Here is a 14,298-nt window from a genome sequence, read left to right as displayed (position 1 = left end):
ACGTCCCGCGCGGACGTCGCCTGAAGGCCGCAGATATGCGGTGTCCGCAGCGGACGTTCGCATCCGCGCCTCTCATGTTTAATGACGGACGTACGCCGGGAAATCCGCCATTGTGGATGCTCTAATGCGTAGGACCAAATTATTTTCGATTTTGAACTGAGTCAAAATTAAATAGAGTAGCCTAAAAACTGAGAATCTAAAATAGTAACGTAGGCGAGTGGTGAAAGAAAAAGTGGGTGTGTGAGAGTTTGTTTCTTTAATTGATCCACAGTGTTATTGCCTTATTGGGTTCTGGAGTTATGGTTATACCTTTTAATTCGTCTGACGCTCCATTTCTTCTTCAATGATATCTATCCTCGACTCCCTAAATCTCTCGCACTCGTATACTCCATTTGTGCAACACACGCTAGATACATGCACCACATTTGGCTTAAATCAGAAAATAGTTCAGCAGAAAGGTTGTACTAGAAAACTGTGGTGAAGCAAGAAGGCAGGAAGAAGAAGAATAAGATGGTGATAAGCAAGGAAAAAAATGCTGAAGACTGGTGCTTCGTTTGCAAAGATGGCGGTGATCTTATCATATGTGATTTCCAGTGCGTTTTTGTTTGTTTTTCTTCCTCATTTTCTTTTGCGTACCTTCCATTTTTTTGTTAGGGAGTTTAAACAAAACGTGAACAAATCGGATGTCCTGAAAGGCGTGAAACACTTTTAGATCAAATCAGTTTGGCGATTCTACCAATATTTGATCGATACATTTTAGGTTTCGAAGATATTCATATGTAGATTCTGTAGATCTTTTTGAAGCCAGAAATTGATCATAAGAAGAGCTGAAAACAAAGAGTCGCGTCTCTTCGTTTTTTTAACCGTTTTTGGCAGGAATAGGAAATTGCAAAATAGTCCTTCAAATTTCGGAAATTATATTTCCGGATGAATTTTCTGTACAACAACTTTAATGAAAATAAAAAATTTCCAAGCTCGACCCCAGCCAGGGGCTCTGCCCCTTGGACCCTGCTACTCGGGGGCGCTGCCCCCGAACCCCCGTCTATTCATAAGGATTCAAATAAATGTACACTCCGCACTTCCAACTTATTTGATGTCTCATTATGATCACGTTGATCAATCAAGTTAATCCAATTATACTAAAATATCCAACATTTTTCATGTGTCCATCTCTGCCTAGTCAATTGGGGCTTCCTGCTTTTCAATTACAGCTTCTTTGTCCTTTTCTTTTTGTGTTGTTCTTTCTTTCTTTTTTTAAAAAAAATTATTTTTAGCTCAATAGTTGACTAACTTAGACTTCCGGTTTCAATAAATCATTTTTCTGCAAAATAGTATCAAATTTATGAAGAGACAACTGTTTTCTTTTTAACATGTCATTCTTTACAGATATTCACTTACTTAGCGAGAAATAGGAATGAGCTAATTGGAAAAGCTTGCATTTTGGTTTAAACAGATTATGAAGAATTTTTGCATGTTTTTCTGCTGCATACATTTGCTTACAAATTTATTTTTGAAGTAAATTTTCCTTTTTGATTCAGCTAATCTGAGCATGGTGCTATTGCATATGCATATGCATATGGTTATGTAGAATATAGATTTGTATATGTGGATGCTATTATGCTCTACACCTGTTGGTCAAAAATCAATTTCGATCTCTATGTGCATAAAGTGCTCTAAATGCCAACAGGCTCTACTATTAGCCCTCCATTCTCAAACATTTGCACTGCCTTTTTAAAACATACTGATGTCAATTCGAGAACATTTTACTTCTTGCCATGTATATAACCATTTGGATATGATGATTATACTTTTTCCAGGGGATGTGTAAAATCTTATCACCCTGCTTGCGTGGAGAAGGATGATTCGTATTTTGGAAGTGAAACCCACTGGACTTGTGGTAAGCAAACAACCAATCTCATCTATCCCTTACAACCTCGCATTCATCTGGATTGAAGGCATGGTATGTCTACGATCTATGCATATAAGAATAGTAATTCAGCTAAAGAAGGTAAACACAGCTACCTTCAACTTTGCAATGATATAAATTACAGAACACATGCACAGTAGTTGGTTGAAGAAAAAGCATTAATGATACTGTATTGCTTAATATGAAAAATGTGAATAAAAATGAATGATAGTATAAAATGATTAGCCACCAAATACTTGCTATGGATCTCCATAGATGATGATAATACATATCTCAGGTTCTTGAATAGGACATCCAATTGAAGAGTCCTTTGCGATCACGGCTGCAATTGTTGGGAATGGGTACAAATTGGGATTTATTTTAACAAGTCCAAACTTTATATCTGCGAACTCATACTGTGATATCAACACTCTTGTCTTCAATCTTTAACAAGATTGTGTTGCATGGTTGTTATCTATCTCATTGCATGTAACACAGTTTAAAAGAGTGCATGATCATATCCTTCACCGTATGAACAAGAATTACTTAACTTTTTCAGCTTGGCATACTTGCTTCATTTGCGATAAGAGTTCCAACCTTCATTGTTATACCTGCACAAGTGCTGTTTGCAGTCGCACTCGCTGCCTTCGCCGTGCAGAAATTTTACCAGTTAAAGGGCAATATGGATTTTGCCAGCCTTGCTTAGAACTTGCTTTACTTATTGAAGAAGGAAAGGATTGTGATTCTGACGGGGTACGAACTGTTCGATTATCATAAAGTTTAAATCAATGCTTATGTAGTTGGATTTAGTGTACACTGTTTCTAGGCCCACTTTTTAGTGATGAACATTATAAACCATTCCGGAATCGTAAGAAGATTGTCTTTTATTATGTTAAACTGACATCCATTTTAATGAGAAGCCACCTAGTTCATGCCTCAGAGATCAGAAAATATCTACAAGAATTAACTGAAATTTTTTAAACAGTGGTATTTTGTTCTAATGATCCTGCCTCTTGAGTGTCTTGACTAAAGATCATCATATTCCAATCTTTTCTATAGACTAACTAGCCTTAGTCAGATGATCATATCCTGGCCTGTGTTGGTAGTTCTCTCAGGGCATGTTTCGGCTCTTGCTTGCTTGCTCCTTCTTTCACACTTGTTAAAGTATATAGTAAAAGAATTAAGTATTACCTACTGTTGTTTCAACTACATGGATAATATTTCTCTTCTGAGCATAGCTCTATCTTTTAATGCATGTAATAAATATGCTGCATAATACAATGTATCCTATTATGCGTGCAATCTAAGATATACAGTAATGTTGCCATCAATCAGTCTTCTTGATAAATTATCAGGTGGGCTGGCTTAAATTTTGCTTTCACTTAACAATTAATATTAGTGGTAACCACTGGAATATGCTCGTCTGTTTGCAGGAGATGGTGGACTTTGAAGATTTGGAGACGGTTGAGGGTTTATTTAGTGAATACTATAAAATAATCAAGAAAGAAGAAGGCTTTGAGCCTCAGAATTTTTATGCTGCAAAAGATGGGGTGAAGACTACAAAAATATCCAATTATAGCTCGGAAGATAACTGTGAAGAAGATGAAATATCTGATTATGATGGTGCAGAGCATGTTAAAAAATACAGATCTGGGAGAAAGAAGATTGGGATGCAGACACCCGTGAAATTAAGTAAAAATGATTTTATTGGCTGGGGCTCAAGAGCCCTTATTGACTTTCTCAGTTCAATTGGTAAAAGCACCAATGAACAATTGTCTCGGAGTGATGTGACTTCAATTGTGAATGCGTATGTAAAAGAACGTAACTTAATGCATCCAGTGAAAAGGAAGATGATATTGTGTGATGCTCGTCTAGAGTCTCTTTTCAGAAAGAAAACAATGGCTAAGAATAAAGTGCATGAGCTGTTGTGGGACCATTTTGCAGAGAACCATGATGAATCAGAAGAAGATGAGATGGGATATGATTCAGAGGATGATAATGCAGTATGTAAGAAACAAAGAAAGTTGAACTCTGAGAACAAATCTCCGGAAAAAGAGCTAGCCGATGATGTGCCACTGAGTTGTTTTGCATCCATTGTCGTCGAAAATGTGAAACTTGTTTACTTGAGGAGGAGCTTGCTACTTGAACTGCTGAAGCAGCCTACATTGTTTGAAGAAAAGGTTGTTGGATGCTTCATTCGTGTTAAGTCCGATCCTTATCATAATCATTCAAGGAAACTAATGCAAGTTAGAGGTTAGTCTTGAAATACTCTAATCGATTCAATCTATACCTACTAGAAACAAGTCTTCTTTTATAGTATTATACTCCCTCCGTCCCAAGGAGGAAGATGACCCCTTCCTTGGGCGGCACAGAGTTTTATGCAGTTTTATTTTGTGTGTTGAGTGGAGAGAGTAAAGTGAGAGAGAGGGAATAAAGTAGAGATAAAGGTGTTTCCATTTATAGAAATGGGTCATCTTGGTTGGGACAAACTAAAAAGGAAAGGGAGTCATCTTTAATGGGACGGAGGGAGTATTTAGTTTGCATATTATATCACTGTTATATATTTATTTTTGGAAATATTATAATATGATATACTCCTATTAATCTATTTTACTAGTATAAAAGCTTGTATTCTTACAATTTTAGGTTATTCCATAATAATCTCATATTTTAATTTTAAAGAATGCTTTGGTAATCTAGAATAATAGGTCTTTTATATTGGATACAAGATGAATCCATTTGTATCTGAAATTGTTTAAAATTGTGATAAGGTTATCTGCCTTATATATTTATAATTTAAATCAATATGTTTATGTGTGTTGCATGTATCAACTTGCTATGCTAGTTATAAACAGAACTTTGTTGATTGTCGAAAAAATGTAATAGCTGTGTTGAAGATCAAAATGAGGCAGAAGTATTGTGACTATGAATTTCAATGAAGCAGAAACAGTTTCTGTTTTTCCGTGGCTCATGGTATAGAGTTATATTTTGTTATGAACTCTGTGGTTAGCGGTTGATTCAAAGAATATATAAATTAGGAAAAAAACATCACTGCAGATGACTTGTAGAAAATAATCAATCAAGGATCTTTGGCCCTTAAATTTGGTATGCATTTTTGAGATGACAATGTTAGAGCTAGCCAGCTAGGTTCAGTATCATAAAGGTTAATAATTTAAGTCTTATTTGTATAAACTTGCTGTAATAAAATCATAATTTTAGGTGCTTCATTTCAACTGCCAGATAAGATAAATAAATAACACAATACATCAATTAGAATTCTGTTAATATGATGGCAACTCATCCAAAATTTTTAAAAGTTTCCTTAGTGAAGAATAACTCAATATCAAACATCGTTCATCTCAACAAGAGTAGAACTAGCATTAGAACCTTGAAACTCATTTTTGGTCTCAGATGGTTAATGCAATGTAAATGTTGTTCCTACTCCATTTATGTGCTGAGAACTGAAAACAATTGATGTTTTTCCATCATTCATATATTGCAGTTGCACTCACAGTGTGTTAAAACTTTTAATTTCATACTATGAAGTATCCAATACTTTGGAAATTTTAGAGAATTCAAGTTTGAACCAATTATCTTTTAGCCTCACAGTAAGCATGCATTGGCTAAATCTGTATGTGAGATCATGTATGAACATCAGTTTCTACAAGTAATGGGTTTGGCAGTTTTTATACTAGCTAAATTGTGGTATAATAATCAGGCTGCACTTTCATATTACATCTAATCCAGAACTTTCATGAGCTAACCAAGCATATTGAAATGATTGGCTCAGTCTTTCGGTTTTTCCGCACAGTTGGGGTTATGACCATTTATGTCAAATGGTCACTGAGATCTCACTTCCAATTAATAAAAACTTCAATCTCCGAAAATGAGGCCAGAAACAGTTTTGGCTACCAACAGTTTTTCAAATTTGTCCTTCCGTTTCAAATGGCCACACAGTTGTGACTGCACATTCAAAATCCATTGTGATTGCTAAAAACAAGTTTGGCAGTTAGCGACTGGTACTTATTTTTTAATATCTGGAATCGTAACTGGACCTTTTAATCAAAATGTCAGTTGTGTTTTGACTGAAACCGTGGTCAATGGATCTGTTATGGTTAGTGACAGTTTGGTTGGAGGTTTTATCATTTCTAAACTCATGACCTTATTATCTCTATTTACAGGAGGATCTTCAACAGAAAGCCAATATTCTTCATGAGGATCTAACCAAGCATGTACGTCAGGTGGTCTTTATCTTGGACTATAAGTTCTACACATGATTTATATTATTGGCTACTTACCATATTGTTTCGAACTTGGTAGAAAATTGAATAAATATTTCTTATTTTAATAAATGTTATTGAGGGCAATACCTGTTAGTGTAAAGGAGCATCCACTCAACTAATATATACTTGGAAGGGAATTGTAACTCACTGAACACTTTCTCAGATAACAACCTCTCCTGCCCAAACTTTTAGCATTTCCTAAAATTCATATATCGTATAGCTTCTTTCAGGATGCTGATGGTGGTTCCGGAGCATGCATTGTGTAAGAAGCATGTTGTTGTAGAATTTTAGTAGCTATATATAGCTGAATGGTTGTTGCTGTAGAGTATGTCTTTATTATTGTTTTATTAGCTCTATTGCATCAGATATATCTTCCTGCCTGTTTCATCTGAAAGTATGGTTTCATTTGATCAATGATTTGTTACTATAATTTTTTTAAGTACATTCTTCTTGTTTGTTTGACTGACAGAAAATGTTTTGCTTTGTCAAAGATACAAACATGATATCAAAATTCCATCTCCCCATTCATTGTCTAATGATTTTAATTGAATTTAAATAGTCAATAGCTAGAGAGTTGCCCTTGTTGCAAAATCTCATTGATCGAGCCAATGAGAAAGGATGGAGTCGTGAATATCCTTTAATGCTATGTGGGAAACTAGGTTTTAAGCTTTTGGACATAGCATATGATTGTCAATATGGATAGTTAGAATCATACATACAATTTCCAGCAGAAAACATTGGCCTTGTTAGGTCCTCATTTAGAACGATAACAAATTTGAAGAAAAGTTCAACTTGCAAGGTTTAAACTACATAGTCCGATGGTAACTAACTCAAGTTGAATGCCTGTGTTTTCATTTTATTCAAAGAAATTATAATATGATTGTTAGATTAACATGGGTATTATCTTAAACAGATTTCCAACTCAAAAAGGACGTCTTCACTTCTGTTATAAATAAATGACAAAACTGGCCAATTTTTCCAACTTATCCTGCAGTTACACCACATTATGTTATGGAAGGGTGATATAAAATCCAATATAAATTATGTTTCAGTTTCTGTATGTTTATAGGGATTTAGACATGTGTATGAATGCTGCCAGATAAAAATACTCCGTACCATTTATTTTCTGGTTTCTACTATGAATTGACTTTACTTCACATGCCACACATCATCCTAATGCTTTTCTGCCCTCCACTCTTGTTATGCATTCTTGGAAGGAACAAACCATTGTTAGGATTCTCTGTTTGTTGGCCTTGACTCTATCTTTGCTACACTTTTTGAGTACCTGAAGAAGAAAAGGAGTCTACAAACTCCATCAGAGGTATAAAAAATGATAGAAAATGTTCCTAGAGTCATTCCTGATCGACACGAGCTTCATCCCATTTCCGATGATATTGTCAATGACATAAGAATTGATAAAGACTCTCCTAAATCAATCCTCCGGTGTTGTTCCTCTGTTACTATGCAGGATGACAAAGAATCAGGTATGTCGGAAAGCTCCATCGCTATTGTCAAAACGTGTTATTTCTTTGATTTTTCAAGAATCTTATGTACCTCTTTATTAGAGAAAGTTGTCTTCTTATGATTAGCACCATAAAGTAGGCGATAAAACAGAGCTTGGGGTGATAAATAATCATTCAATTGGATAATTAGAGTGCAGGGAAAGTTATTCATCTTGTTCCGAAATCATGCGAACCAAACATTTGATTAAGTTGCATTATCTTATCATGCCTTAACACTCAAACCAAACTCCTCCTTAGTAGATTTGAAAATTTTATTTTCTAGTTTTATTAAACTCCTGATTGCTTTTCTTTGATGATTTGATGTATAGAGTGGAAGCCTAATTTTCGTACAGAGTATGAACTTATGCACTTAACTGAGTGAAACTTATATCTACTTGTGCATGTAATGGCATATTGTGCCTATAAACTGTTGACCAACATAAGGTGTTTCTGAATCCTCTAAATACTAACAGTTCATATGATATTACTGGTTTGGATGCAAAATGTTTGTATGTTGCTAATGTATTAAATACGAATGCTGTCGTACCATTACTTTGACAACTTGCAGGTGTCATATGAAAATTGCCAAATGATTATGTTGTTATAAAATTACATACTAACAGTAGTCGTTCAGGATTGATGGAACTGGTCTAATAAATTTCTGTTTTGGCTAAAGAAGAGAAGACTCTTCGTCATTGCAATGCATCTCCTCCCGCAAGAAAGCAGTCCATATTCATAGGGTCTGACTCCGAACCTGAGGAAGACGACATAACCATCAGAAAGGCATCGCAACCCACTGCTGAGCCAAGAAAACATAAACTGGAGGGAGAAGAATTGGGTATGTGCTCCCATGAGACAACGCCTCATGAGCCGGCTACAAGAAGCAGCGGGCACATTGCTGCAGGCACGGCTGTTGTTGAGGTGATAAACGATGATGAAAGCTCAGATGAGGGCGAGACCACTACAGCTGTTCACAAAGATGATAATTCTGATGACTAGTATGCATTGAAATTCTAGGTGTGGAAGGAAGGTAAGAGTGAAGATAATGTAGATTTTTGGTTGTCCGAGGCCTTTGTAAAGAAAATAACACTCTGACTAACACTTTCGCTTTTTGTCTTTTGTCTCTTAGTGTATGAACAACTCTGTGAATACTGTGAGATGGATTTAGCTCCCTTCTAACTCGGTATGTTATGATCGTCTAATGTTGGTTTTTGGAATGGAAAACTTGATTTTCTCTTTTTGTTTAGTGCAAAAATCTTTACACTACCTTAAAAAAGGTGCTAATTTACTAATTTGCTTTGCTATAACACTTTTTTGTTTTTGGATAATAGTATACCTTAATTTGTGTGTAAAATAAGGGTTTTGAGAAATTATATAAAAATGTCATTTTTGGAGAAGTTTTTAGTAACAATTTAACCTAACCTTTGGCTTGTTTATGATTAAGTTATTAATATCGATTAGCCTTGCTTTTTTATACTACTAATTTATGACAATTCACTAATATATAACTCTAAAAATATATATATAGATCTACTTATCATAATTAAGTTTAATCTATTATAGTAAATTAATTACTGAAAATTCTAATATTAAGTTTGATTTGGAGTTCATTTTATTCTATCAGACTTTCGATTTATTTGTAATATATTTCTTAAAAAGTTAATTATTATGTGTTTCTTTGTACTTAAGAAATATGTATATTTATTATGTGTCACTTTAGCTCGAGTTGTAAATATATATATAAAAAAATAACTAAAAAAATTAATAAAATCTGAATTATATTTTCATATATTCATTTATAATTAAATATTAGTGAAATGAATTAATAAAATGAGAAGTTTATTTACCAAAAATGTTAAAAGTAAAATGAAAATTATGAGACATTTAATATAGGAAATTCCTTAAAATGAAAATGGGACACATAATTGAAGAGGTGAATATATTTCAAACATATCTATTAACAGTTTTATAAATCGTTGAAAATAAAGTAAATAAAAGCGTGGTTAATGATTAAGTTAGACTTATTGGTGGCGCCATATAGCACCGTGCGCCACAAATAAATTAACATCCCTGCGCACATTAGGGTTTCTGTCCTCGCTTTAACTTTCCTTCTCTTCTTCATCTTTCCCAGTCGATTAATCCTTAGCTCACTTTCGATTTCAGTTCTAATTATGTTCTCATAGTCCGGTTGGATTTTTATACGTACATGTATACGTATCAGTATACAATATATCACATGGAGATCGATTGGTGCCACGATTAATCTCAAAGACTGGTGCCTTGATTTTTCGCTGTTTTTCTTATCGATTTCTCCTTGGAGTTTGTTTTGGATTTATGCTAAATTCAGATACATTTCGAAACTTAGAGGCTTTGCTTCTATGGTTACTCGTTTTGAATTTTATTGAAAAGCTAGATGTTGCAGTGCGATTCATGTAAAATGCCATTGCCACAAGTTGCTATTCGGATTTTGATTGTTGTATTGCTGTTTTTCATGCTGTGAATTATTCACCGCACCGTTAAATTTTGCTTATATAAGTGAAAGTTAAGGTTAGAATGTAATTGACGGTCGAGAAGGTAGTTACCGTGTGTAACAGATGGCCTCGGTGATGCTATTTTGTCTTTTTTATGCTAATATATATGTTCAGCTATCCGTATTCATAGTGATACTATTCTCACATCTTCTCTTTTATAATGCTATAATATGCTGTTCATGCTCATATTTTTGTTCAGCTATCCTCTGGTTTTACTTCCATAGTTGTTGGATTAATGGGATGAGATATTTTTGTATGTAATTGTTGCAATTCATGTGTCAATATTTTTTTTCGTGCATTCACACCATATCAGGTACAATTTACCTACAAGTATGTCTTTTGTATCACTGATTAGTTTAACAATGTTTTTGTTTAGAAATGGCTGACAATAGCATTTTCTAAACCCCCCTGACAAAGACCACAATGTCTGAAGAGGCTGGGCAGATGATGCTGGTTTATGACGATCCCTCAGATCAGAGGTCCATATCACCTGATGAAGCAAGCAGCTCCGAGGAATCTCCAGATGAGACCAGACTGTCCTTGGAGACAACAAATGATGCAATTCCATATATTGGTCAAAGATTTGTAACTCATGATGCTGCTTATGAGTTCTATAGTGAATTTGCAAAGCGCTGTGGGTTTTCAATCAGGCGCCACCGAACAGAGGGCAAGGATGGCGTTGGGAAAGGTCTCACAAGGCGTTACTTTGTGTGCCATCGTGCAGGAAATACTCCCACCAAAAATTCAAATGACAGTAAACCACAAAGAAACAGAAAATCTTCTCGGTGTGGATGCCAAGCATACATGCGTATAAGCAAGTCAACTGAATTAGGAGTACCTGAATGGCGAGTCACTGGATTTGCAAATCACCACAACCATGAACTTCTTGAACCAAATCAAGTGCGTTTTCTTCCTGCATATCGCACAATTTCGGAATCTGACAAGAACCGAATTCTCATGTTTGCCAAGACTGGAATCTCAGTGCAACAAATGATGAGGCTGCTTGAACTTGAAAAATGCATTGAGCCTGGATATCTTCCATTTACTGAGAAAGATGTGCGGAATTTGCTACAGTCTTTCAGAAAAGTAGACCCTGAGGATGAGAGCATAGATTTACTTAAAATGTGCAGAAATATTAGGGATAAAGATCCCAATTTTAAATTTGAGTTTACACTTGATTCTAGTGGGAGATTGGAGAATATCGCTTGGTCATATGCCTCATCTATCCAGTCATATGAAATTTTTGGTGATGCTGTGGTCTTTGATACAACACATCGATTGGCTGCTTTTGACATGCCTCTTGGAATATGGGTAGGAATGAACAATTATGGTATGCCCTGCTTCTTTGGCTGCGTACTTCTTCGTGAGGAAAATTTGAGGTCATTCTCCTGGGCGTTGAAGGTAATATGGAGGCTATAATGCTTGCTTTAGAAACTAGCTTGCAATTGTTTCTGTTAATGCTTTTGGCTGTTTTGAAGTCAGCTATTTACACCGGAGTTTAGTCATTAATGTCTCAGTTAATTTATCATGATACCAGTGCCTTCTTGTATGTAGTGTTCAACTGCCACACTGGGCAAAATAAATGGTGTCCCTTCTTAGATGATATTCTCTTTATTAAAACACTATTACCAATTCAAGTCCATTCTACATGTAACATGGAGGGAAAAAAAACTGAAAAAGGATTAAGAAGTAGTAGATGCTATCTGTGTGTGTGTGTGTGTGTGTTGAAAGGGGGATAGTGTATTGGCTAAAGTATCTATTTATCTGTAGGTGTATTTCCCATTTAGTTGATGTGCCGTTGATGTATCTGTACTAACTTTGAAGTTTCTGTTTGAATATACAAGGCTTTCTTAGGATTTATGAATGGGAAAGCTCCCCAAACAATATTGACCGACCAAAATATGTGCCTAAAAGAAGCAATAGGAATGGAGATGCCAACCACCAAACATGCACTTTGCATATGGCTTACTGTGGCGAAATTCCCTTCATGGTTCAATGCTGTTCTTGGGGAACGGTATAATGACTGGAAGGCTGAGTTCTATCGACTCTATAACCTGGAAACCATTGAAGATTTTGAACTGGGTTGGAGAGATATGGTGAATTCTTTCGGTCTGCACACAAACAGGCATATAGCTAGTTTGTATGCCTTGCGACATCTTTGGGCGCTTCCATACTTGAGAAGCCACTTTTTTGCAGGATTGACAACTCCCGGCCAGTCAAAATCAATAAATGCTTTTATTCAACGGTTTTTAAGTGCCCAGACTCGACTTGCACAGTTCGTAGAACAAGTGAGCTCTCTAGCTAAACTGCATACTAGTTTTATTGAACTTGCTTATCGTGTCTCCTCTCCTTGGACACCATCCTGCCCATGGAAAGAATCATGTGTATGTTTAAATTTTTTTCTGTATGCTGGGTCACAGAACATTTACGGCACAGGTTTGATGTTGTGCAGTCCTCTATGAAGCCGAAGTCTTCCTTTATTTGTATAGTACTACTACTACTCTTCACATTTCTCCTCTAAATTTGGAAGACATGTAAAAGCATCAGAGAGTAGTTTGGGCAAACTCTAATGAATCTGATGCATGAATGACATGTTTCCTTTTCTGCTTTCAATCTCAGAAATGTTGGTGTGGTTCTTACTTACTTTGATTTATGATCAGGTAGCTGTAGCTGTGGATTTTAAGGATCAAGCTGGAGAGCAACAGACGATGCAGCAAAATATCCAAAACATTAGCCTGAAAACAGGAGCTCCAATGGAATCACATGCTGCCTCAGTTCTCACACCTTTTGCTTTCTCGAAGCTACAAGAGCAACTTGTTATGGCTGCCCATTACGCGTCATATCAGATGGAAGACTGTTTCCTTGTCAGGCACCATACAAAGCTCGAAGGAGGTCGAAAAGTGTATTGGGTTCCACGGGAAGGGATCATCAGTTGCAGCTGCCACCAATTCGAGTTCTCTGGAATCCTCTGTAGGCATGCTCTCCGAGTTCTATCAACTGGGAATTGCTTCCAAATTCCAGAAAGGTATCTGCCCCTACGTTGGCGGCGAAGCATGCCTCTCAACAGATATCTTCACGCTCCCCGGAACGATCATGCGGAGAGGATGCAGCAGTTGCAGAGCATGGTATCAAGTCTTGTAACAGAATCTGCGAAATCGAAAGAACGGTTAGATCTGGCAACTGAGCATGTGTCTGTTCTTCTATCTCGAATTAGGGAACAGCCAGTTTCGAGTCTGAGTATGAGAGAACTCTCTTCCACACATCGAACACTTACTTAAAAGAAGATATGGAGTATATGGCAACGGAACAAAGGTCCATTCCTAGAAAACTTTGTAGAGTATTATCAATCGCACTCACTAGTCATTGTAAAAGGCTTAGAACTGCCCGTGAGTTCATCGCATTTCTTAAAAGAAATGATGCTCATTTTTCTCGGCTAGAATTCCGGATGTGGAGATAATATACTAAGACTGCATGTCGGCTTGTGGTTGGTTTCGGTTGATTGAAACGAAACCATTTTCAGGTTTCGATTAAATATAGGGTGGGGTGGCATGCGTGCAACGGGCATGGTTAACCATAAACAAGATTTGAATACTCGGTTTTGAACCGTTTGCTATTGTTTTTGAACTGAAATTGGCGTTCTCAATTTGAATCCGGGATTTTCTTACTTTAAAAGGAATCAATTGAAGGAAATCAGTTTCAACCCCAGATTTTCGAATTGTGAGAGATGTTGAGATTAACATTCCCAAACTGAAAATCGGCGGTTACGACGACTTTTGAGATAACAGCAAGTCTAGGCTAGGCACAGGTATACAGACGTGTTTTGGAGCATAAAATCGCAAATTTTGACACAAATTCAACAATTTACGCATGATTTTGATTTTTTTTCTTTATTTAATTTGAAATTTTAAAGTGGAAACACTTGGGATCCAGAATTGAACTGTCTGAAACTGCCAAAAAAACATTAGTTTTGAATCGGAACTCTAATTCTAGTTGAAAGACCATAATTTTGTGGTTGTAGTGTGTAAGGTCGGTCGGCTCAGTTAATAGCCTAACTGATATGGCAGTTAATCGATCTC

At 36.0% G+C, this 14,298-nt stretch overlaps 3 protein-coding genes across 5 annotated transcripts; all 3 read left to right on the top strand.

The window, feature by feature from the left end:
• The first annotated feature begins 374 nt into the window (after nucleotides 1–374).
• On the top strand, nucleotides 375–6,732 carry LOC121755308 (zinc finger CCCH domain-containing protein 19-like). Its single transcript, XM_042150618.1, has 5 exons — nucleotides 375–593; nucleotides 1,818–1,897; nucleotides 2,466–2,659; nucleotides 3,340–4,159; nucleotides 6,088–6,732. The coding sequence occupies exons 1-5, from the start codon at nucleotides 511–513 to the stop codon at nucleotides 6,120–6,122; spliced, it is 1,212 nt and encodes a 403-aa protein (XP_042006552.1). The 5' UTR covers nucleotides 375–510; the 3' UTR covers nucleotides 6,123–6,732.
• A 21-nt stretch (nucleotides 6,733–6,753) lies between these two features.
• LOC121755347 lies at nucleotides 6,754–8,945 on the top strand. 2 transcript variants are annotated; one of them, XM_042150670.1, is made up of 3 exons: nucleotides 6,754–7,673; nucleotides 8,368–8,721; nucleotides 8,821–8,945. In XM_042150670.1, exons 1-2 carry the CDS (start codon nucleotides 7,520–7,522, stop codon nucleotides 8,688–8,690), a joined length of 477 nt encoding a protein of 158 aa, XP_042006604.1. In that variant the 5' UTR covers nucleotides 6,754–7,519; the 3' UTR covers nucleotides 8,691–8,721; nucleotides 8,821–8,945. The 2 variants fall into 2 exon arrangements, with proteins under 2 accessions (XP_042006604.1, XP_042006602.1); XM_042150668.1 differs by lacking the exon at nucleotides 8,821–8,945 and having other exon boundaries at nucleotides 8,368–8,793.
• Nucleotides 8,946–9,756: 811 nt separating this feature from the next.
• Nucleotides 9,757–13,754, top strand: LOC121755282 (protein FAR1-RELATED SEQUENCE 11-like). Of its 2 annotated transcripts, XM_042150573.1 has the most exons (4): nucleotides 9,757–9,966; nucleotides 10,599–11,623; nucleotides 12,067–12,510; nucleotides 12,883–13,754. In XM_042150573.1, exons 2-4 carry the CDS (start codon nucleotides 10,646–10,648, stop codon nucleotides 13,498–13,500), a joined length of 2,040 nt encoding a protein of 679 aa, XP_042006507.1. In that variant the 5' UTR covers nucleotides 9,757–9,966; nucleotides 10,599–10,645; the 3' UTR covers nucleotides 13,501–13,754. The 2 variants fall into 2 exon arrangements, with proteins under 2 accessions (XP_042006507.1, XP_042006506.1); XM_042150572.1 differs by having other exon boundaries at nucleotides 9,757–11,623.
• Nucleotides 13,755–14,298: the final 544 nt, after the last annotated feature.

Source organism: Salvia splendens, chromosome 11 (genome assembly GCF_004379255.2).
Source record: "Salvia splendens isolate huo1 chromosome 11, SspV2, whole genome shotgun sequence".
Taxonomy (NCBI): Eukaryota; Viridiplantae; Streptophyta; class Magnoliopsida; order Lamiales; family Lamiaceae; genus Salvia; species Salvia splendens.
The sequence above is the reverse complement of the archived record's forward strand: the minus strand, read 5'-3'. Positions and strand labels throughout refer to the sequence as shown.